The sequence below is a fragment of the Scatophagus argus genome, chromosome 18 (assembly GCF_020382885.2).
Source record: "Scatophagus argus isolate fScaArg1 chromosome 18, fScaArg1.pri, whole genome shotgun sequence".
Taxonomy (NCBI): Eukaryota; Metazoa; Chordata; class Actinopteri; family Scatophagidae; genus Scatophagus; species Scatophagus argus.
Genome location: NC_058510.1, coordinates 2,437,329 through 2,461,129, shown reverse-complemented (window position 1 = coordinate 2,461,129; position 23,801 = coordinate 2,437,329). Strand labels below are relative to the sequence as shown.

General features: G+C 43.5%; 1 protein-coding gene across 2 annotated transcripts in view; it reads left to right on the top strand.

Annotated features, from left to right (window-relative positions):
* ofcc1 (orofacial cleft 1 candidate 1) overlaps positions 1 to 23,801 on the top strand; it is a 73,776-nt gene that overhangs the window by 43,682 nt on the left and 6,293 nt on the right. For both annotated transcript variants that reach the window (XM_046371487.1, XM_046371486.1), the window contains 4 exons: positions 2,741 to 2,992; positions 5,265 to 5,517; positions 6,025 to 6,188; positions 9,259 to 9,418. In XM_046371487.1, the coding sequence (XP_046227443.1) occupies positions 2,741 to 2,992; positions 5,265 to 5,517; positions 6,025 to 6,188; positions 9,259 to 9,418 (829 nt within the window). The remainder of the gene's footprint in view (positions 1 to 2,740; positions 2,993 to 5,264; positions 5,518 to 6,024; positions 6,189 to 9,258; positions 9,419 to 23,801) is intronic.

The following is a 23,801-nucleotide window of genomic DNA, read 5'->3' as shown; positions in this document are numbered from 1 at the left end:
GCAATGAAGGAGGATTCTGAGGGTTACCTTCACTGTGCTCGGCCTGGAGCCTTCTCACCATAAATCTCCTGTTTAAAATGTAACACCCCACTGTACTCGTCTCCTCCCTCCACTCACCCTCGTTACCCACGCCATCTTGAAGGTTTAATACTTGTCCGTACTTGCTATTCACTTTGTGCTATTTTTAAGAGCAGGGCTCCTGAGTGCTGTCATGCTGTACAACGTCAGGGGACGCAGCCTGGAAAAACCAGTCCAGGAGATGGTTGTCGCTCCAGTGGCTGACAGATTAAATCTGATTTACAAGCTTGGCACTCTGTGGCAAGGGTTGAGGAGGATGATGAGCCCTTTTGTGGAGTGCTTTGATGACATGGGAATGAACAACAAACATATAAAAAAGATAATGAGGGAACAGCTTCTGGACCAGATTTCTCAGAAACATATAAACTACAATTAAAATATGGCATTCAGTGCCAGTGCATGCCTGTTGAAATGGTTAGTTTCATCTCTGGGCCACTATGCCACATGCTATCAGTCGTTCTGGGGACAAGCTGTGATATTGGAATGAAACATCCTTCGTTCCTGCGAGATAAAAAACCCAAACCTCCACCCCCTGCCTTGCCTCTCTTTCTGCATTGTACTTTTGTAATTGGAGGTGCCATAATGAAATCAATTCAGCGGCGATAACAGATTTCACATCATGTTACCAGTTTCCTTTGGAAGAGGCCGCCACAAGAAGACGTCTAAAAATATTCCTCTTTCATGCATCATCAATATCTTCATTATATGAAAGATGGGCGTCAGGTTGTATTTGCTGTTTTCGTTTAATCGCACTTGACAGGCTAGCATCTTGTCTGTGACACACTGCTTTTTTGTCTACTCTGTAATTCCACTTTTGCAGACATGCGGAAAGCAGTTTCACACCACACAGTGAGGCACATCGTAATGCAGCTTGGATGAGGATGGCTGAGCCTTTGTCAAAGTCGTAATGGAGAAGCAGGGACACATATTTGTTAGTACATCATCGTCTTTCTGTTCGCAATACACTTTAGGATCATGTAAAAACACACACTTGACACCAGGACTGCACACTTTCCCACATATTCCCTGCAAATCTAAAACGTCAGGTATGGTTTTCTTTCCCTCATGTAATCATTTCCTCTAAATATTCAGGGTAGTGCCTTTAACGTTATCTTTACTGTCAGTGCAGTTCATTAATATTGAAGACATGTCACCACATTATAAATAGCTGCTATTTTAATTGTGAAAAATAAAACAGCAGTAAACAGTGCTTTCAGATGATTTAATTTACATGTAATGAAAAAGCAATAGATGCAAAGCAGTCCCTCTTGCACATGTTACCTTGTATGCACAGCATCTGACTGGAAAACACACACTGTATATGTGCAGCGGAACACACTGGATACACGCTGTGGTTTAAATTCACGGAACTGACCAGTAACCGACTTCTATGACAGATGTTTATCCTCTCCTCCAGTTTATTCCAGCAAAGCTATGAATATTTATCGGCTCAAACTGTTGACTGAGCGTTTTCTGAATGAACGTCGAGCTCTCCCACGTGCACCGTTTGCTACGCTGCCGCTCCTGCGTGGATCCACTAAGGAGGAACTTGATAACTTCAAATAATTTAACACTTCAGAGGGTGTACCCGCACCTCACAGGAACAGCAAATGTGATCTATTTTTGTTTTAAATGCAACAGCGAGACGGCTTCGTATTTCAGCAGAAGAAAACACAATACTGCATTTTCATGTTAGGCTAGCCCTAATTATTTGGCGAGGGGGTGTGGATGGGGTTGTGTGGGTACAATTGATTCTGGGCTGCTTTTTTATTTTTTCACTTTTCGTCTTTAGGCGGTGCACCATTTTCCCTAGATACACACTACAAAGTGAATTCCAACTGCGCTCTGGGACACAGTGGGGAGACACAGGGATGTCCACAGGCAAAGGCCCTAAGTCACACTCTGTGATGCTACCCACAACTCCGCACCTACTTTGGCCTTTGACTAATTACTGACAGGCAGGCGATGGGGGTCATCAGTGTCTGCTTGTGTTGATGTGTTCAAACTGTAATAATTGGAGGTCTACGCATGTAACTGTACACAGCATTTTACTAAGCACACAGACACACGCGTATGTGGCAGGTATGTCATTTCTTTATGCTAGGCTGTTAGCAGCCTGTTGTAACATATTTTTATTTTTCCTCTCCTCTCCTCTCCTCTCCTCTCCTCTCGCCTCCACTGTTCCATCTGTGCCCCCCATATGAAAGGGAATAGTTGAGCAGGCCTGACAAAGGGCGGCACAGAGGTGCTGAGGGAAGCTGAACACTGCTGGAAGGGATTCCTATCTGTTTGTGTGTGTGTGTGTGTGTGTGTGAAGGGTGCACTTGTGTATGTGTGTGAATGTGTGTCAGTTTGAATACTGCATTAGGAAAATGTAGTATTCAAAAACCTAGCATTTATTGCTTGTATCTAATGATAGTAAAAACATGCATTTGAATATTGTATTTGATGCAAAGAAAAGAAAAAGTATTTGCACTATGAATCCAATAATACAGTCATTAGAGGTCCACTTCCTGTTTAGGAGGAAAGTTTAAGGTTGACATCCGTATGCATTACTCTCTTTAAAATAAAAATGAATAGTATTATTTCTGAAGAATGAGAAGAAGTGAAGAGGAAGCTTGTCATACGTGGTGTGTCTGATTCTCTTCTTGTGCAAAACCAGATCAGCACAGACTGGATCTAACTCCTGCCCCTCACGCCTGTCCGACCGAGCCCGCCTGGCCCTGCTCATGCTGCCGTCCGAGCTGGGCCTGCCGTTGCCTTGGCAACAACAGCTGCATAGTAGCTGGCGTGGATCCGTTCGGCAGCTCGGCCTCATTATGCCGCTGCTGGCTTTGATGTGGTTTGTGAGGCTGTACCTGCATTACTGCAGCCAGTGGCTCTACCTCCAGGCCATAGCAGTTCCTGTCAACAAGTGAGTTTGCTTCCTTTGATATCTCTCTGAACATGCACACACACACACGTATGGGCAGGGGGGGCATGTGGATACACACACACATCGCTGCTGACATAAATTTCTTTACATGGAGGGCAGATGCATACACAGACTGCTGCTGAGCACATAAGCAAATTGCAGATGCACTTGCATACGCTCACAAGCAACACAATAGACATACGTGCACAGTTGTGGTGATATGGGATGTGAAAGGGATAGAGAACAGAGGAGGTGCAGCACTCTCCTCAGCCCTTTAGCACACACACACACACACACACACACATACACACACACACACACACTGGATACACCCAAATCATCTGTTTGGAATCCCCCCATTAACATTTTAACAAGACTCTCTCAATATTAACAAACCATTGCTGGGGGAGTTTGTTGATTTCACTACACGGCTCTAAGTCCCAAAAGGCTACATTATTTGGAAGGAATTTATTGTTATTATTTGGTACACGGCATTGATAATAAACAGCAATAAGATACCACAGAACTGTTAAATCACATCTCAATGGCATATGGTGCTTATTTAATTCATCACAATAAAACAAGCTGGCTGCAAACATGCATACGACCAAGCTTTTATTGCAATAAGACGGGGGGTGCAAACATCATGCGTTAAATCACGGAAAGCGATAGAAGAAGGCTGAGGGAGACAAAAAAAATAGGATGGACTGAGGGGGTGGAGAGGAGGTGAAAAAAACAAAAATGTAAAAACAGAGGGGGTCAACGCTGGATGACAACTTCCACATGTCCGAATCTGTCGCTCTCCCTCCGAGCATTTCTCTCTCCATGCAGTGTCCATCGCTGGTGGTGCCCAGTGAGAGAGACAGACAGACAGACAGACAGACAGAGCGAGAGAGAGAGAGAGAGAGAGAGAGAGAGAGAGAGAGAGAGAGAGAACATGTGACAGTCAGAGTGCGATGACAGGCCTCCCTCCCTTCTTGTTTTCATCTCCCTCTTTTTTTCCCTCCTCTCTGCCTCCATCTCTCCTTGCCTCCTCCGTCCCCATAATCCACCCTCGGACAGCAAAGTGTGCCCAGGCGCTACAGAGTCTGTGGCCCTGGCGTAGTTTCGTTTCACTAGCTGACACAAGGAAAGGTAGAACTACAGTTATACTTAACTAAAAACAAACTGCCACTGCCTTATTATTATTATATTACTATATTGCACCTGAGTCAGACAGGGCCTATGGCCTGTTGGTGCTGATAGGTTTACTTTATTACACGTGTATGCATTGTACATTATATTTTAGGTTTACGTTTTATGGTTCCCACATTGTTGAAAACATCTGGGACAATGTAAGTACACAGTTCAACAAAATATATAAGAAAGGTCTTGTTTCCACGTTGCCTGGCAATCCACACGACTTCCTGACGTTTCACTGCAGTATCACGTTTGAGGAGAATTTGGTTTAATATGGAGTGATGCTTCCAGTGTCAAAATGCAATGTCAATTTTATTAAACTGGACAGTTTCATTGTCTCACAACAAGATTCACTATAAATGGAATGAAACTGAACAGTGCAATTCACAGAAGCCTACAGTGTTAAAAAACATAACATTAAACTCCTCCGTCTGTCTGTGCTGGTCATTCAGTGAGGTAATCTGTGCGCTCTGAAAGGACTTTTGGAGGATTAAATGTGTGTGTTAGCAGATTTGCCTCAGATAAAACACCAGTGGACCTCCACTGTCAGATTAATGGACAGAATCTGAGAGGCGCTAGACTCTTGGAGCAAATCAGATGGAAATTAATGAGCAAAAACTGGACCTCTCCTCTCCCACCGCTGACTCTACCTCCTCCTGACTGATGGGAAGATTAAGAAACTCATGAGGCTTGCGGGGGGAGTCTGACTTACGATAGGGGGGCTAAGAAAAACTCAGACAGATTTGTTTGAACACAGCTGTTAAAGTGTATTTTACTTTTTAAAATTAAATGTGATATTATAAAGCCAAGTCAATATATTTTTCTGCTAACATATCACATGTGACGAGTAAGGCAGCACACCCTAGTAAAAATCTAATTATAATGTTAATTGTCATCAGGCTAATTAAATATGACTGAATCAACCACAAACAATATAACATAGTGTGTGAATTAGTGGAACCAGTTGCCCCCTGAGCTGTGAAGCATCACAAATACAAATATAATGCATCCATATTGACACATGCACACATTTTCCCTCACACACACACACACACACACACACATCACCCACCTCCGTTTCCTCTCCCGCCAGATTCCAGTTCCACGCACACACGGTGGACCTCGTGTACCAGAGTTCTTTGCTCCACACCCGGGAGGAGCTGGCGATGGTGGTGGTGGGTCCCCTGACCTTGAACGCAGTAACGTTCCTGCTGGTTCTGATCAGATGGGGCTGTCAACAGATATTTGGCTCACTCCCTTCCTTCACGTCAAAGTTTATCATGGCTCAGGGAGTGTGGACAGTCCTCGACCCCCTGGCAGTCTTTGCAGTGGACGCCGTCCTCGGGGTAAGTCACTTAAAAATAACTTGGACACTTGTGCACTTTAAATAGGAGTTCACTTTATCTCGGCAAAGTGACTTTAGATTACAAAAAAAAAGGGGCGGGGGGGCTAGTGAGAAAGAAAATGTGCAAGGTTAGATGGGTGTCTTTTTGTTTTTTTGGCAGGGGGTTGGATTTTGTAAGCAAGGAAGACTGAAATGATTTGGACTGTTCACAGTCGTGAATCTCTTGACAAAAATCCTGATTAAACATAGCTGTAGTGGTTTTATCTGACTGATTTCTTGCAAACCTTTTTTTATATTTGTGATTTCAAAAATGTAAGATATTAAAGTGAGAAGAACAGCAGCTGGCCAAAATGTGAAACAGCTTCCTCGAGCCATCATGTGATCTTCCTCTGATCGATCTGTCCAGGACAAGAGCGTCCCCATATTGCATATGTCCACTCTTATACATCCAACATTCACTGTTTTGTCTTTTTTCCCCTCCCTTTTCTTTCAATCTCTGACTACTCAGCGTCTCGCCTACAGCCCAGACACACCAGTGGGTGACGCAGCCAAGCTTTACTGGCACTTCTATCGAGCTGACCAATCAGGCGCAGCCGGAGTGATCATCACTCTCTTCCTGTACGCGGTCCTTTTCCTGCTGTCCGTCACCATCTTCTCCATTTACCTGCTAAGGTGAGACACACAGGAAGATGATCCGTTGCCACCACACAGCTCGTTCACCCCTGACCCTGAGCTCCGTGTCCACAACAACACAGTTCAAGTCGGGTGTATTAGAGAAAGAGACTTTCTGAAACACTGTGGCTCTCGCCAGCCTACCATTGTAAAGCATCAGAAATAACTCTAAACCCTCCACCCCCGCAGCTTCGTGCCATGTTTCTCCCCTTCCACCATTTCTTCCCTCCTCTGTACACAGAAAAGCACAAAAAAAACAACAGAAAATGAAAACAAATGTTGATTTAATCCATTTTGATTTTATAGTCGCATGGAATTACTTATGCAGTTATGCATCAGCCTCACACGTCTGCACACAAACACACAAAAACAGAAATACACACACACTCATTCGCTGCACGGTTGCCTTTTCTTAAACCACCACACACTGCAATTGGTTGGAAAATTGAAGGCGTTTCTAATTCAAAAGTTAGATGTGTTTTGATATAGCGTGAACATGGAACCCCCTTACATTATCCGATTAGGCTGAGTGTTTTGCATGGTTGGTATCACTGCAGGTTTCATACATACTGAAATGGACTGCGTATATGTGGCAGTAAACACGCGTACTCCATCTTAATGCTCTGTGTGTTCCACTCATGTCTTGCAGATTGAGGTCACTCATGCTGAATCGTTCACTTGCTACGTCTGTATTATGTTTTAGCACCTCAGACTGTTTTAACAAATTTTTCTACTGAGCTTTCATGTCCTCTAGATGCTTCCTGATTGGTGAGGATGATGGTTTAAGAAGACTTATTGTTGAATCAAACATAATGATGATCACTGGACATTGATACTGCATCGTGATGCTTAAAGATACACCGCAGAACCGTTGCTTCAAAATGTCCAGCTTAAAAGATCACTGTTACACTTTTTAAATAATAGAAGGACATCAATTTTTTGCAGCATGAAAGTAAAAGGGCTGGAAAATAATTACTGAATAATGTAACTCAGTATTCATCTAAGGTGTGTTCTCCCACCCTCATATAAAACCAAATTCCATTAACAGCTCAAAATGTAAGAAAACCCTTATTGAATTAATCAGTTTGAGATTGGCGGCCGAGGAGAGGGTGCCATCTAATTTCAGTAAGCGGGACGCTTATCGGGCTCCAGCTAAATGGACAATATTAAAACAGCAGCCGGGAATAATGACTTCTGCCACTCAACAGCCACATGGGTTTGTATTGAATGTAGGCCACGAGGCTGAAGCAAGGCTGATAATTTTATGGGTTACAGTTTCCCATTGGCTGCAAGGAAGGGGCTCTGACACAGAGCGTGACCTATTTCTAAAAAAATGCCTCTGGCTATATGTATAGATAGAATGGACTGTTATCCTTTTTTAATTACATTTTAGGCAGCCTTTATTCACCGGCTGCAAAAATACACATCAGTGATGTGTTTTACACCTCTATCCTCTTTGAAACTTCATGGACACCAAAGAAAGAGGAACATTACGTTGATAGTGTTGCATTTACATCCAAATGATTACAAGGTCCAAAGCTAAAAAAGATTTGTGCCCCCTCACACAATGACTGAGTTCGAGGGGGTATCTGGGCGGAAGGGTATTCAGCATGAGGGCCTATGTGTATGATAGGCTGGAGTACAGGGGCAGTGAGACTCCAACCGATCACCTCCTCATGGAGGAGGAATTCACTGATCGGCTGTTATCAGTATGTATGCAATAAGTATGTATGAGAGATAAGAATGTAAAAAAATTCATGTATACCAATATGAGAACAGAAAGTAGGATACTCTTCCAATGTTTGGCAATAAAATGGTAATATTATTTAGCACGTTCAGTGATTCAGTTTTGTCAAAACAATGCAATATTCTCAAAATTCATTTTGAAAGTATTTATTGTAGGTAGATTTGTCAGCCTTTGCTTTAACCATGGTCGTGTTATCATAAATATTCTGCAGAAATGTATTCCATAAGTGAACACATGTCCTTAAGGTGACCCCTATACTGAAGAGGAGCTGACGAGAGCCTTATCATCCAGGTCACAGCCCAGATATCAGTAACACATACTTACATTCAGGGCACTTCCAACACCAAGGAAATGAGCCAGTTTTGAAGCACAAAGATACAAAGATGGTGAATTCCTCCAAGAGAGAGACCGCATAAATGAATGAGAAGCACAATTCAAGTGTAGGATGAAAATGAATGCATGCTATTCCTGTGTCTGAGGTCAAGATTCTACAAACATGCCTCTCCCAAGAGCGATGGGGAATGATGCTGAGTTCAAAGCTCCGTACCAGCTTCTTGTATAAATCCCGGCCTCCTTGATGTTGGTTTTATTTGAGAGTTGATTACCCTCTGACAGACGAGAATCTCTATGGAAGGGCACAAGGTCTTCTGGTTTTGATGGTCAGCCAAGGCATTTGTTTACAGACATGGTGATTCTTTTTAGGGGTTGGCTGCGTGCACCCTTGTGTGGCAAAAGAAAAATAACACTTTGGTGCTGTGAGCTCATCTGGAGGTATGAATCGATACGCCTTCTGCTGCGCTGAACGTTTTCTTGTGACTCAGGCCGGTCTCTCCAGACGCTTCAGCAACCAGCACGTCCGTTGCATCTGCCATCTTTGAAGCTCAGCATTAACACTGAAGAACATCCCAGGATCGGACTCCCACACGATAACAGATGTACAACCACGCAGACACCCAGCTGAACACAGACACGGCTACAGTCGGCTTGTGTTAACAAAGTGCTTCCCACTCGCAGGCCAATTTGTTTGATTCCTTTTGCTCTTTCATTGTGCATGAATTGATGTATTATAGTTTTACACTGCAAACATGCTTTGTGTAATCAATAGAGGATTCATGTGTCCTTCACGTAAGGTGGGATCGTTGTGATTTGACCTGTTCCATACAAGCCAGCCTATATGACATAATGCTGTTTGGCGTAGAGGTAGCCATACAGCTAGTTACGGCCTTCTTCACTCTGACTTTTGACCGAATACGACCTTTACAGGACAAAGACAGTGATTCAGTATGGCATCACTTCTACTGTCTGTCATGCCACACCTTCCAGATTCCACAACGATGGCCGCATGCTGGACGTCTTTCAGCGGCTCACGGCAAAGGAGGGAACGTACTTCCTGCCTCAAGACCTGGAGCTGTCCAATCAGGAGCTGAGCTACATCGTCAAGAAGGCAGAGCAGTGGAGAGGCTTCAATGGAGAGAGGCGCAAGGTAAACATCTCATGGCCTCGCTACACGCTGCTCTTTTCCTCAAACCATTGGAGATTAATTGGTCTAATGGATGTTTTCTTAACGAGAGGATGAGCTCAAAGGTCACTGATACTAATCTGTTAGATTGGTCTGTGTTATAGGGGAGGAACTACAGTTGTGACAGGCTGGAGAATGATGAGTTTGACACTGAGAGGAACATTTAGTTACAGCCATGATGACATGACATCATTCATCAATGCCACATCAGTCTGGTCACTTTAACGAAGCTATTACATCTGAAAGAATGTATAGAATAGGCTCATTTTATATCATTACATTTTCTTTAGTTACATTTCAGAAAGCTGAGAATTCATCTCAGAGGTCTTTAGCTTCATTCTAATTAGTACAAGATAATTACCAAAACAGAAACTCGGCTAGCGGGCTGCCTGATTAGTCTGTGGAAACCAATTTCCAAAGATATTTCATTAAAGAAAGACTACTCAATCAACACACATAGTGGGGTGCACATGCTACACTGGGCATTCTCTTAATATGGACAACTTGGTGTCATGGGGAATGCAGCATCCCAGTTTGCATAAATGCATGTCCCCATGAAATTGCTATAGCTTGGGAGAGGCGGCCGTGTGTTTGACAGCCCAGCGAAGGTCTGTGGTGATGACACAGGGAAGGGCAGTGCATTAGCGCCCAGCCTACACCCAATGTAGAATCTTTGCATAGTGATTGAAAATGTGACTTCTTGAGATAAGGGAAATGGAGCACGGCGATCAAACTGCACCCCCCTTTAATTTATTCTCTAGGATTTGTTAGTGGCACACATCGCTCTGCGTTCTCCGTGTTCATTAACTCCCATGCTCTTCGCCTGCACAAGTTCACATGGCTGTGTGAACCAAAAACTACATGAGATCCTCTGTTTCTGGTGAAAGATGGATAGGCTCTGAAGGAATTACGCAATATTTCATATTACAGGAAAATCACTAAAAAGACAACTTCTTAACTTCATCTCCACTTTGAAAGTCTACTCCCCCACAGTGTGAATCCACGTCATTGTGAATATGAGGCAGACATTTCACAGAATATTCTCAAGTGGTGACTGATGAATATGTGATTAATAAACTTTTTGTGACGACTTTTTGTGCCGTCACAAAAAGTCTTAATGATGCTGAAGCAGAAGCCATTGTTGGACTCGACACGGTGCCAGTCGGTGACCTCACTTCCTGTACCCATGACTGAGATTCTTAGCAGAACCGAGCTCATGAAAAACACAGAAGATTATAAATGTTGTTGACACTACTGGCACTTGAAAAGGGCACATTTATGTTAACCCTAACCCTAACCCTAACCTCATAACCCTAACCCTAACCCTAACCCTCATAATTCAATATTAAACTTACAAAGATGAGATTTGAGTTCTAACTTACTACATACATAAAGTGTTAAACTGCTGCTTTTCCCCAGGTCCTGTTTTTTACACCTGTCTTGTAGGCCTTAATGAACTGCAACAATGGCCCCCAAGAGGTGACTACACTACTGCTAATGGGATGGTGATGGACCTGCTTATTGGGAGAAAATTGAACCTCCCAATGTTTGGAGACTTTGAAAGAAATTACACCCCCAAAGTTTGTGATTAAGAAAATGCTTCATTTAGCCGCTGATGGCCTCTTGCTGTGGTGGCACTGCTAAATCATCCTTGCATTACTGCTCATCTCCCTCAACGGCAACAATTACAGCATACTTCATATTGTCCCTAATTTGGTGTTATTAAACTGATAAAATGCTAACACATTCTCCAGCATGATGAAAATTTAGGGTTATTGCATTTTATGATTTTTACATTATTCAAGCTGGCCATTTTTCATCAAAATAAGATGGGTCTTGCCATTATTTCATAATTATTGTAACAATTTCTCCTGTGAAAAGGGTCACTTTCCTAACTCAGCAAAGACATATCCCTATTAGACTAATTTGCCTACATGCAAATTTTTGTCATTTTTCCCTCATTAACTATTTATCATGGACAGGAAAAAAATATATTCATGAACATGAGCAAAGGAGCAGCCCGACAGAGCTGAAACTAATATTTTGCAACTCTAATGATTTTTTGCATCCTTAATTAGATAGAATAAGGTTGATATGATTAGGTCAGGATGTAGTGTTTTTCATTAAAAATACATTTCAGAAACTGTATTCCAAATGTGCCCTTGCAATTAAATAATGAATCCGACGCATTCCTTATTACGGACCCAATTAATATCAGAGGCAAGGGCGTAATTTTAATAACAGTGGGCCACGAGGCCTTCATTAGCTGGGTGAGAGAAAGGAGGCACGAGGAGAAGGAAAACAAGGCACTCACAGGAATAGCAGCAGCAGTCAGCTCAGCCAATTTTAGAAAGTTATTGAACGGCACCCTCTTAAAAGTATGACATTTTCAACAAATCAGGAACTACAAATACCCCTTGTTTTGTTTTAGCCTAATTTGTTACCAGTTGTATGTCAGATGCCAGACAGGGCAACTGGGAAAGGAAAATCATGTGGGAGAATCAAAGTGAGAGTCTTTTAAGATCTACTCCATTAATTTAGGCGATAAATGGAGCAACAGTTTTAATAGTTTTAATACCTCCTCTGTAACGCCCTATAGACGTGCTTAAGCTGCACTGGATGACAAATAACATTCCTCAATAATGGAGAAATGTATTTGTATCTGTATCAGTGCACTGTTATCGTCAAGACTTTACTACTGTTTATTTGAGGTAGGAATTCAAAAAAAGGGTAAAAAAGTTAAAGCAAGCAAAACAAAATGCAAATAATCAATTAGGTTAAATCTACTTTTCTGGTTGTGCTGTGCTGTAACTTGGAACTCAGCAAAGTCTCTCTGACGCTGTATCTCCCTGCAGCGCCGAAACAATAAAAAAACGGATCCACATTCAATAACCAACCTGCAAATGGCCTATTATTATCAAACTTGTAATTTTCACAAGGCAGTCATAAAACATAATCTAATTTTTACTTTCTCACCAATTAACTTTATATTATAGATTCCTCTATGCCATATGATCGTTTGACTTGCTTCGAGGTTTAAATATTCCTCTCAGGTTAAGATGTCAGCAGCAGAGCTCACTGGCTAAGCAAAGAGGTCGAATGAGGCAAGGACCTATTTACCTGTGTGCTCTTTAATTTCATCACAGGAAGGAAGGGAAAGGAGTGTGTTTCCTTCAAAGATCATTAGCCCCAAGTGTTGTGGATAGCAGCTGAGAGAGGGGGCATCAGCTCACCCGCTATTTATGACATTTGTCATAATTGAAATTCTTTAAGACCTCATTTTTTGTAGCACACATCACACCTTTTACACTTTTTGTGTGTTGTTGTTCTTCTTTGTTTGGAGATTGTGTTTGTGGTATTTTTTGTAACATTCTCCATGATGATGAGGTGTGGTTTGTCCCTGGGTATGATAACGCATGTGTGTTTGCATTACCAAGAGAGCTGGCGGCATTTGTGTCTGCTTAACGAAAAAGGGGACTTAATGATGAGGGCAACAAATCATTGCTGTTGTTCAAAGTCAGACCATGAGCAGAAAGCCAGAGATTGCAGAAAAAAGTCAGCTGTCCAGAGCAAAACTGCCAGTGAAACCTCAGTTCAAGGGTTTGGGTTTTCAGAAGGTTTAGCGTGAAGGCTAACAAAACCTGTGGAATAGCCAATGAAAACTTGATTGATTTTGATGGGGAAACTGCAGTGGACACGGTACATTAGTCAGTCAGAGGCAAATCTGTACAAAATGAAACGAGCAAAGAAAATCTTAACTTTCCTACTGTTTTTAGAACTATCACGCTCTGAGCTAGTGAGTGTGCTAGCATGCTCCACATCATACTAGTGCTTCAGTAATGAGCCCCATTAATTATGTAAAGGCAGTGATGCAGATGGACCTAATTAATTGTCTCCCGTCACCCCCTTGATTACTGTACCTGGAAGGGAGGTGTTAATTTCTGTAATACTTAAGCAGGTACGCAAACTGTTTTGTCAGAGCTGCCGCCATGACAATGACAGAGTAGAGCGCCAGCTTACCCGCTGCTAAGATCTTTTCCCCGTTAATTCACCAAAAGGAAACTTTCCCAGTGGTTGTGGTGACATTGTGATAATTGGAGAAGGGAGGGAGTGATTAAAAGAAGCTGGGGAGGAGGTAGGGAAGAGAGACGAGGGCTGTGTGGCGGCCCTCGAGATGTTTTCGCAACCTGATTGCATCAACATTTGTGTATCTTCGTGCCGTTTGTCTCCGTATGTCGAGGTAATGGGTTACCAGCAGGCAAGTTTGGGAACACCCAAGGTGCTTCGCAACAGCAGCGTAGTTGGTGGGGAGGAAACCTGTTGAGAGTCAAACTGCACAGATTGGAGTAGTAATGACAACCTCAGTCTGGGAGGCTGGCTGTTAATCATACAAGATGTGCTCTCCATCTTAACTAACCTACAGCTGTGACGTGACAAAAAAAGTAGCTTTAATCTCATTACAAAAGTTAGTGTGGAAATATTCTGTATTACTTTGCTTTTCAGATAAAATAATATGATTTGGGATCAATAAAGTTCATCTTACCTTATCTTACACCTCTTTGAGACACCACCTCTAATGTGTATCGCTATAAATGAGGAGTTTTGACACCACTAAGTCTGCATGTCCTCTAAACTCAGCCGACACTCAGCTTTGCCGTACAGTAAAGTGGGTATGAGGCCACCTGAGATGCAAATCTACACTCGAGTAAAGGAAGAAGAGGCTTTGGGGAGGAAGGTGAACAGAGGGAGCGGTAGGCCGTGACAGGATACACAGGAACCGCTGTCACACAACAATAGAACCCTCAGCTCCTGAACAGGAACCCATAACAGTAACACAGGAACACCAGAAGAGGAGAAGAGAAGCTGAGTGCTTTAGTAGCACAAGAGGGGTCGTTTCAAGTCAGAGGGCAGCTGTTGGTCAGTGGTGTGTGTGCGTGTGTGTGTGTGTGCATGTGTGTAAGCATGGGGTCACCGGAGTCCTCCTAACCCCTCAGTAACCTCTACCAAAGAGCAATGTGGTCAGTGTGTGTGCGTGGGTCTGTGCATGTGTGTGTAAACTTTCATGTGCATTCATTAAGTGTAAGTACGCGCACTTGCATGTGCAAGTCACATTAGAATGGCTTCTTCAATTACAGCTGATGTTTTGGTTTTTTCCTAGTGGACAACGCTGAGGGCCCCAGTGGCCCCCGGCGATGGCATGCGGGCAGGCAAGGACAGGAGCGACGTAACAGCAAGCACAGCTTCCACAGTCAGAGCATTAGGGAGCTCAATATGAGATATGACTGCAAAGGCTACATGCCTGTGTTCCTGAAAAGGTCAGGGACTTTGCCGGGCAGTAATGTGTGAAAGCGGTGCACAGTGGTTGAAAAAGAAAAAGGAGGAAGAGACAAAAACACAACAGATAAAGATCAAACACATGAACACTCTCATCTCCCTCTCAGTTCACACTTTTTATGGACTCAAGTACAAAACACATCCATGTAGGCTGACCCATTCAAAGTAGTGCTAGAATTAAAACAGAATAAATGTTATCTCTGAGGGGACACCAGCAAAGTGGTATTTATACATAATACCTTCTGACTGCCAGAGTAACAGACAAAAAGAAGTTAATAATCAAAAATCCCGTAATAAACACTGACCCCAAAAAGGTGGGGTCATCTTACAATCAGGGTTTCGTTTCGTCAGGCCAAGCATCTACTTCTACCACCCTCTGAAGCTCGCCCCTGTTTAAATCCCACAAGGTGATACACTGACTTCCCTCACAAACACATCACTGTAACATCTCATCCCATTCCTGAACTGGCCCACTCTTCCAGCCACAGACAGAGAACGGAGAAAGTGTTCCAGCATGAACTCGTCGGTATGAACAGTTTAATTACAGGGAGTGTCAGCCCCATTGCTTAATGTGTCCCTCACAATTAATCCAGGGAGAGGATGTCATTATCTACCAAAGCCTGGGCCTGGGCAGGCTTTTCTGTCAGAGGAAAAAGAGGAAAGGAATGAGGGAGCGAAGCGGAGTCAAAAGAAGGAAGTGCTTTTGGTTTGCAGCCGACACCATGATCGGCCTCGTGTCACACAAAAGGATCAGGCTGAGATTCTTTGAGATTATTTCAAAACATTGTGTTCTTCATATTGTTTCTGACACTTGCCTTTTGTGACTCCAACAATGAGGAAGAGATTTTTTCCCTTTAATTTCTTCATAATAAGAAGCTTCGCCAGTCAGCTGTCAAAACATGTCCAGCTGGAAGAAGTTAGATTGACGCCAGGTTTTCACCGCTTTGAGACTCTTTTCCGTCCCTCCCTCCTTCTCCTCATCCACGTCCCCTCCTTCCTCCTCCATCAGGACCAGACCGAAGGAGCCCGTTCCTTTGCCATCCCATAATGTGAAACAGAAGGCAACAAGCAGGACTGTTGAAGAGTGAGAAAAGGTTCTAGCAGGAGCTCTGCACGCACACAGGAGAAAAATTAAGAGGACTCATCTTAAGCCAGAGGCTTTGCAAGAAAGCCACCTGACTTACTTATGTCTGTCATGTGGGTATAGAGTAGCTCAACCAAAACGATTAATTTATTAATGCAACAGTAGGATGTAATCGTTGTGGAGAAAGAGGTTGATTATTTCAGCTAACTCTCACTCAGACACACATACTGTACGAAGGCCCTGACTCCTCAGAGGTTTTACAGCTTGAACTTGACAGATCTGATTCTTTGTGACTGTCTGTCGTTAGTCACTTCTTTTCCCCTTTCTCCCTCCCTTTCCTTTAAAGAGTTTGACCTTGGCCGCTTCCTGCGGCCCGGAGGGGATGAGGAAGGTCTGGTGATTGTGACAGGTGTCGCGTCTTAACAGCCCCACATGACATCCCGAGGAGAGATAGACATTTGGAGGTTTTTTTTTTTCATAAGGGTTTCACTCATAACCTTAAAGAGACAGTGTGTGTGTGTGTGTGTGTGTGTGTGTGTGTGTGTGTGTGTGAGCACGTGCATCTTACAACTGATTCCCAGGTCTCATTTCGGTTATTGGCTTGGATACTTATCACCTCCAGCCTCCAAGGCCTGATTAGGTTGAAGCTACTCCAAAGTCAAATTTTGGATATCAAAGGCAATACTCGACTTTGGCATCTGTCCGCAGCATCTTAATACGAAGCCTGGGCTCCTGACATTTTGAGAATTGAGCAAAACCTCTTAAAATATGTGTTCCACGCAATTAAAGTGAGAAAACACGTGTTCAAGGTTTACCAGAATGAGGCACGTCCACAAACTTCATTAGCTTGGTGTTATTGTGCAAGCGATGGAGCCTTTAAAAATGCTAAATGGTGGGACTGAATGGTCTCTGGTTGCAGACGTAAATTAACCTAATTTCCAACAGAGACACATTTTTTAATGTCCATGCTCCTTAGTATTAATTCTTCTTCTTCTTTTAACTTCTTGCTAATATTTTACCATGCACAGATGCACTGGCATGTTGCAGTACTTGCGTCTGGCTTACGTGTTTTACTCTTGCAGTCTTTAGGACGTTGCATTCGCGGTGATTCATTTAATATGTTCAAAGTGTTAAACACACAGTATATAATTTCTGCCGCGAGGGGTCTCTCAATCAAAACAATAACAAAAGAGTGTGATGACGTCTTGAAGTGGGGTCATGGGAGTTGCTGTCTTCATTATTAAACAGAACGTGCAGCAAACGGCAATAAATAATTGTGCTGCTTCATGACTGAGCACTGCAAACAATGGTTAACAATAGAGTGGCTGGCAACTCGAGTGTGTGTGTACCTCTCAGTCATTTGTCACCAGGGCATTAACACATGGAGCGCACACATTTTAAATAAAGTTGCAGGTAAACTCCAATGTGCTCCAGAACAAACCTGGAAAAATGATCTCCTTAGGGCTCAGGGTGACAAAGTAAGAGATGGGCTACTATCTGAGTTGTTTACTGTAGGCTGGGAGTAGGCTTTATTTTCTGCTAAGGAGATTAGTAACAGTGAATTATGCATATCTTATTTTCTGGATTATCTCAGGCACTCAGAGATCCTATCTCACTGGATAATCTCTTTTAAAGTTGTTCAGTTTATTCTGACTGTAAATATAGTCATTGTTGTTTATCTTTTTTTCTCGAAGTCCAATTTGGTCTGTGCCACTTTTGGAAGGAGTGTGTTATTGCACTTTAAATATGATTACTCAAGTTGGAATATTTATAGACAGCAATTTTTGCTTTATAGGCACAGTAATGAGAGGAGGGTAGATGAAAGCTACTCTGGCATACTAGCCATTTTGTCACTCTGTGTGTGTGTGCGTGTGTGTGCATATGTGTGTGTTCCTGCATGCAAATATGAATGGGTAGCCTGTCTTGTCCAGCGGTGCGTTTAACCAGACGCAGACCTTTGCTTCAGCCAAATCAGGCCCAACGCAGACAGTGTGCATCCATGCCATTTTCAAGCTGCTCCAATTATATCTGTCGACCGTCCACATATTGGCCAAATTTACAATAATAGCATATCTATTTCCATCCTAATGGCTGACATTGCTTGGCTTATCCATGCATGTATGTCGGTGGTCTTTTCTGCTTTATGGTTTGGTCTGTTTCCAGCCATGTGCAATGTGCTGCAGCCTGTCTGGGCCTTGTATGTGTATGTGCTGTGTGAAGCCAATGTGTGCTTCTGTGCCCACATCAGAATCTCTGTGAATGAGCATGTGCATCTGTGTAGCTTGACCCCTGACGTATGAAGCCTGTGCATCTGTACAGTATATGTATGTATTATTTGAAATTGACGTGTGAGTGTGCATGTGTGTTGATGTGTGCGCCCGTGTGCCCGAGTGGGCACGTGTGTTTGTGTGCCAACATACAGTCTGCGTCTGTGGTATGAAGCGCTCAGCAAACAGGCCTTGAGCCCGAGCCAGCTCTGACGGACTGGGGGAGGGGGGTGGAGTGGAGGGATTGACCCTTTATAGCTTAGAGAGCCTCTGCACAGTACACACTACTCTCCCCCCTCCTCCTCCTGCCCCTCTCCTCACAACCCTCCCCTCCCTTCCTCTGCCCTTCCTCCCCCCACTCCCTGCTGCCCAGCCCCAAGTGCCCGCAGGCCCTGGAGATGCACGCATGCGTTGCCTCACTGTGTGAGGCTTTGTCTGTTTGTGCACAAGGATATATGTGTGTGTGTTACCATGTAGATGAGTGTTATATTGTGTGTGTGTGCGCGTGTGTGTGTGAGAGAGAGAGGATGTGTGGACAAAAGAAGCAACCATGTCTACCTCTTCTCTCACTTGGCAATAATCACTGATGCTCCTTTCCTTTCTGCTCTATCTGTGCTCGTGTACTGAATGTGTTTTCCTGTTATGGCTCCCTTTTGTTTTGAGATGTAGTGCAGAAGAATCTGTGTCAAATGCTAACAACATTGCAGTCACCTAAATAAAACCAAAGCCATACCGTTTATTTTATATCATTTCACTGTGGTACAGAAGAGAAACAGGTCTTTGTCCCATGCACCCCTACTTGTTACCGAGCTGGCCTATCTAGATCTGCTGCCATGGTCCAAAGAGGAAATCCCCATAAACAACAAATCGAACTGCTCAGAACGCTCTCATACTGCACATAGTTTCAAATGTTTCCCGGTGGACTAGGCCAGCACTTCTGTGACTCAGATTTAGTTCATTTTTGGTGCAACATCAAAATTTAATTCCAGAAAATTGGCTAATAACCAGGTGACTTGGCACCTTATAAAACATTTCAGGCTCTGGATGCTGAAAATACTTAAAATCCAGTCTTACATGCTGGAAGCAGCCAAGTACATACATAACTTTTCCTCGGTTCATTTCCAAACCTACTCAAACCGCATCCACATCCACATCCACAGTCCCATGCCCAGACCCAGCCATAGTTCAACCCCTTTCTCTAAATCTGGCCTCCTCTGGGTATTAGCAGTACAAACTACTCTTCCCCATCTTCAGTCTTCTCCTCACTACAGCTCTAATTCTGTCTATAAGCTCCAGCACAAGCTCCATACCCGGTTCCTTTCCCAATCTGGACGTTGCCCTTCCTAAGAGCCACAACCAGCCAGAGCCCACGTGCCAAGCACCAGGTCCAACCATCCTCAGTCTTCTCCCAAATCGGAACCTCCTATACCCCCACTCCTCAGAGCTCCAATCTCTCCCCTAGTCTCAGACCCAGTCGTAGTCCCAGCCACAGCCGGGGCTTCCATGTGCGACTGACACATAAATAACCAAGCCTGTCCGCCACCCAGGCAAATTCAAATGCACCTGTCAAAGTGATGAAGCACCCGCCCGCAGGGAAGCATTGTTTACATTTTCACTCCACTCTTCACAAAAGTGAGATTCTAATTATTTTCCCACTGTAAATTAAAGCCAAGTGGGACAGAACTACATACCAAAATGATCAGGAGAAAACCCCAGTCCTCCGATGTTTGAAGGGTGGGAAATGGCTGGAGAAGGTGCGTGGGTGGTAGACAGAGGGAAGGTCAGCAGCTTTTGTCTTCAGGAGGGGAGACAGAGCGGGAGGCTGAGAGGGGAGAAAATGGAGGTATAGCATTCACTAGTCTACTCATTACAGGCAGGGTCTAGAGAACTTCAACCAACTGGAATACATTATGCCCTCACATTTCATACATAATAATGTGCCAAAAATGTGCTGCATTATTTTTCATACCAATGGACACAGAGAGAGAAGGTAAGACAGAGAGAGAGAGAGAGAGAGACGGGAAGGATTTAATTAGTCCATGGGAACATGCAAATGGAAGGTAAAATTAGACAGAAGAAAGGAGACCTGGGGAAGAGAGAGAGCACGACTGGTAATGATGGCTATCTAGTTTGGATCAATCATTAAGGGATCGGGGGGACTGACAGGCCTGTTCGTGCCCATGCCTTAGGCTCCTGTCCTGGACAGTCGCCAGCCCAGCTCAGTCTGCCTGCCCATTGAGACGTTTCCTGCTCTCCTCCCTTCAGCACACACACAAATGTACTCATGGATCACAGACTAACTAACTTTGTGTTAACTTTTCCTTATGAAAGCTTCATGTTTGATACATATGGAAAACTAGTTCACACACTGACTTCTAAAGTGCTCTCTGGGCCTGATATTGGGTCCCATTTTGACACTGTGTTTTCTTTGAGGTTGTGGGGTCCAGTTTGGGAACTGTTTTGGCTGTCAGCAGGGACGTGCTGGACAGGGTCACAGTGAAAATGTCCTTTTTATAATAATGGTTCAACTGCAGACACTGTGTTTATATCCAGCATGTCACAAAATGGAGGAAAATGTCACACACTGATATTTGTGACAGTCAAGGACGTGTGAGACAAATATATAAAAAACACTGCACCTATCCCACACACAGCTATTACAAGACCAGTCTGTCACCCAGTGGAAAATCACTATTTAATTCCCAGAAACTGCCCTCCTTATAGCACTTAGTTGAAGGTTCAAATCCTAATTTAGGAGTGAATGTGGGTCACTTTTTAAATATAACACAAAAGAATATCCCTTTTAGAATGTGGTGCATTTACCCTTTTATCTCTGAGGCAGTGATGTCTATTTTTTTGGACTCAACTAATAAAACACCAAAGGAATTCCAAATCCATCTCCTGACAGACTTTATATTTGCACGCGCTTGAATAAAATGATTGACAGGTCAGTCAAATTTTATTACAAGTCACAGTGGATTTTTAAAAAGAAAAGCTCTGCACAGGCGCCTGTATTTAAGTACTGACTGCTTTTATTCTGCATTCATACGTGCTATGGTGTGATTCGGTAGGTGTGAAATCGCATCTTCTCCCAGAAAGACAGACAGACTATATTTGTGAACCATGGAGCCATGTCTGCAGCTGTGCCATCCCCACTTCCTGTGCCCCTGTCCCTCCCTCCCATTCTCTGTGTGCATTTGCGGTAATGTCTACAAATCCTGAAATTTATGTCCCTGCTGGAAAACATGGTTTGCCGTTTATAGTCCCCTGCTAACAGAAATAAGGCCCGTCTCTCCTGATGCAAGTCAAGGGACTGATGCAGACTCTATCAGATTTCTAAATACAGACCCCAACAATAAATCCTGCCTTGATTGGGTTTCAATTGGGTTAGCTCACTTGAATGCTATCTGCTTAACCCACAGCTGGCCTGTCTGCTCCATGCAGGCATTGAACCTAAATCAGTCACTTAGTGCTATCAAATGGAACAATGGTGGAGTGGAGAGAGCACTCAAGCTAGGGCTAGGAGCCAGGCTAGCACCGTAACGCATCACAACAGAGCAGAACAGAGCAGTGCAGAGCAGACAGGCCCTCTAATGCTCGTTCCTTTTTGTGTCTCAGCGGTGATACATCCTGAGAGCCATGGTGCATTGCATGAAATGGCATCACCCAAACCGAACACACAAACACCTTTTCAAGCTTTTGTCTGGTCTTGTCAAGTGGATTTCACGTGCTAATTAGCGTAGGATGGTGGCATGGCTAACATCAAAAAAATCTATTTTCATGCAAGCCAAAATACATACACATGCACGGCACACAGGGAAATTTAAGCAGGTGTGTTTAACCAAAGTGACTTAGAGTACAGAGGCTCGTTCTATCACCACTGTACAGCCTGGCTTACAAAATCCTGGACCGGGGCCTCAACCGGGTCACAGGCACACTTCCTGTGACCAGCAGGAAAGGATGTTTTCTTACTCAGTTTTTTCCCAGCGTTCGTGACTTGAAATGTTTGTGATTTCTTACTGTATCACGAGGAAGCCGAGACACAGAAAGAGATGTGGGATTTTCTGCAGAATCCCACTTGTGTTTCCTCAAAAAGGAAAAAAAAGCAGCAAATCAACATACACACACTATCCAAACAGACTGATTGCTGCCTAGCAGAGGTGCTGATTACTTAAGGAATTCAGGTAATCAGTTTCCCCCAGTGTGGGCCGAGGCCAAGCTGGAGGCAAGGCGCAGCTGAGGCGATTTCACTAATGAGCGTCTTAATTAGCACTGAAGAGATGCATCCCCGCGTCCCAACCGCCCCTTACGCTCGCGAACACACACTTTCCTTAAATGTTCTCAGCTAGTCTTCTTTCTTTCTGCACTTGTGACTCTTTGACATTTTGACAATGAGGTCCTTTCTGCTCATGGGGCTGTCTGCTTTGCAGTTTATGCAGTGTCTCTCATTACAAGAGGGGTAATGGCTCCCACTGTTTTCTCAGCAAAGTGCCTAGAGTTGTGTTTGGCTAACCGTTTATAAGTGTGGGGTGACATCGATACACCATCAAATTAAACCTCTCCTTCAGCTTGACCCTGCCACTCCTGGCCCGCTGAATGAGTTTGCCTTTTTTCCTTTTTCTGTATTTTTAGACGAATCATAATTACGCAGCCAATTAGGGGGTCACCTTGAGTTTCACAAACTACTTGAAAAACTTCCTCCTCTTTGTGTATGTGTGTGTGTGTGTGTGTGTGTGAGAGAGAGAGAGAGAGTTTTCACTGGTCTCACTGTGGTGTGAAAGTCTGCATTATTGCAATTTGAAATTATGAACATTACTACTTTTTCATTCATTTAACGATGATAATTCAGTTTTTGATCCCTTTGTTTATTTACACTGAAAATGGGATATGAGTTTTTGTGGTGATTCCACATGTGTTCAAAGAGCAAAGTCCTCCATGAGGCCTTTGGTTTAAAAAAAAAAAACAACAACAAAAAACTTTCATAAAAGAAAAAAAATATTTGTGGAATTTGTTTGTGGTCATGTTCATTTTTTGGGCTGTTAAGTGCAATATTTTCAGTGTTTGATTATGACTTAATCCAAAAGCATTAAGATTAGATTAGGTTTTTGTGATTGATTAACTGAACATTTCTAGTTTGGCAACAACAACAAGACTGGCTGATTAAGAAGCTGATTAAGAAGAACCAGGATGTGAGACAATTTTAAATAAATGAGCATAAAGAAAGTCCTCCTGGCTGTCTTACATTTGATATGATGTGTTTAGTATGAAGTACCGTAATCCCCATGATCATCAGACATTCAGGTCCTCACCAGCAGACACTATCAGAATGGCAGTGAGCTTCCATGATCTTCACACATGGATGACCGCGAGTTACATGACCTATATAACATGTTACACGCTCCGCTTGCTCCACGTGTCTCACCCTAACACAGAAGGGCAGCGCATTACAGGTGTGTAACCCCCAAACACACACACAAAGAGTCATAAACAAGCCCGCCACCAGGATTACACATATGTATGCATGATCACAAACGTGACCTGCCACAGATCAGGCCCCACTGGACTCCAGAGGGGCTCATCCGGTGGCTGTGGTTGTATGTAATTAGGGTGAACATCTCAGCAGTTGAACTGATCATAATGTGTTGACATGTTGTACAGAAAG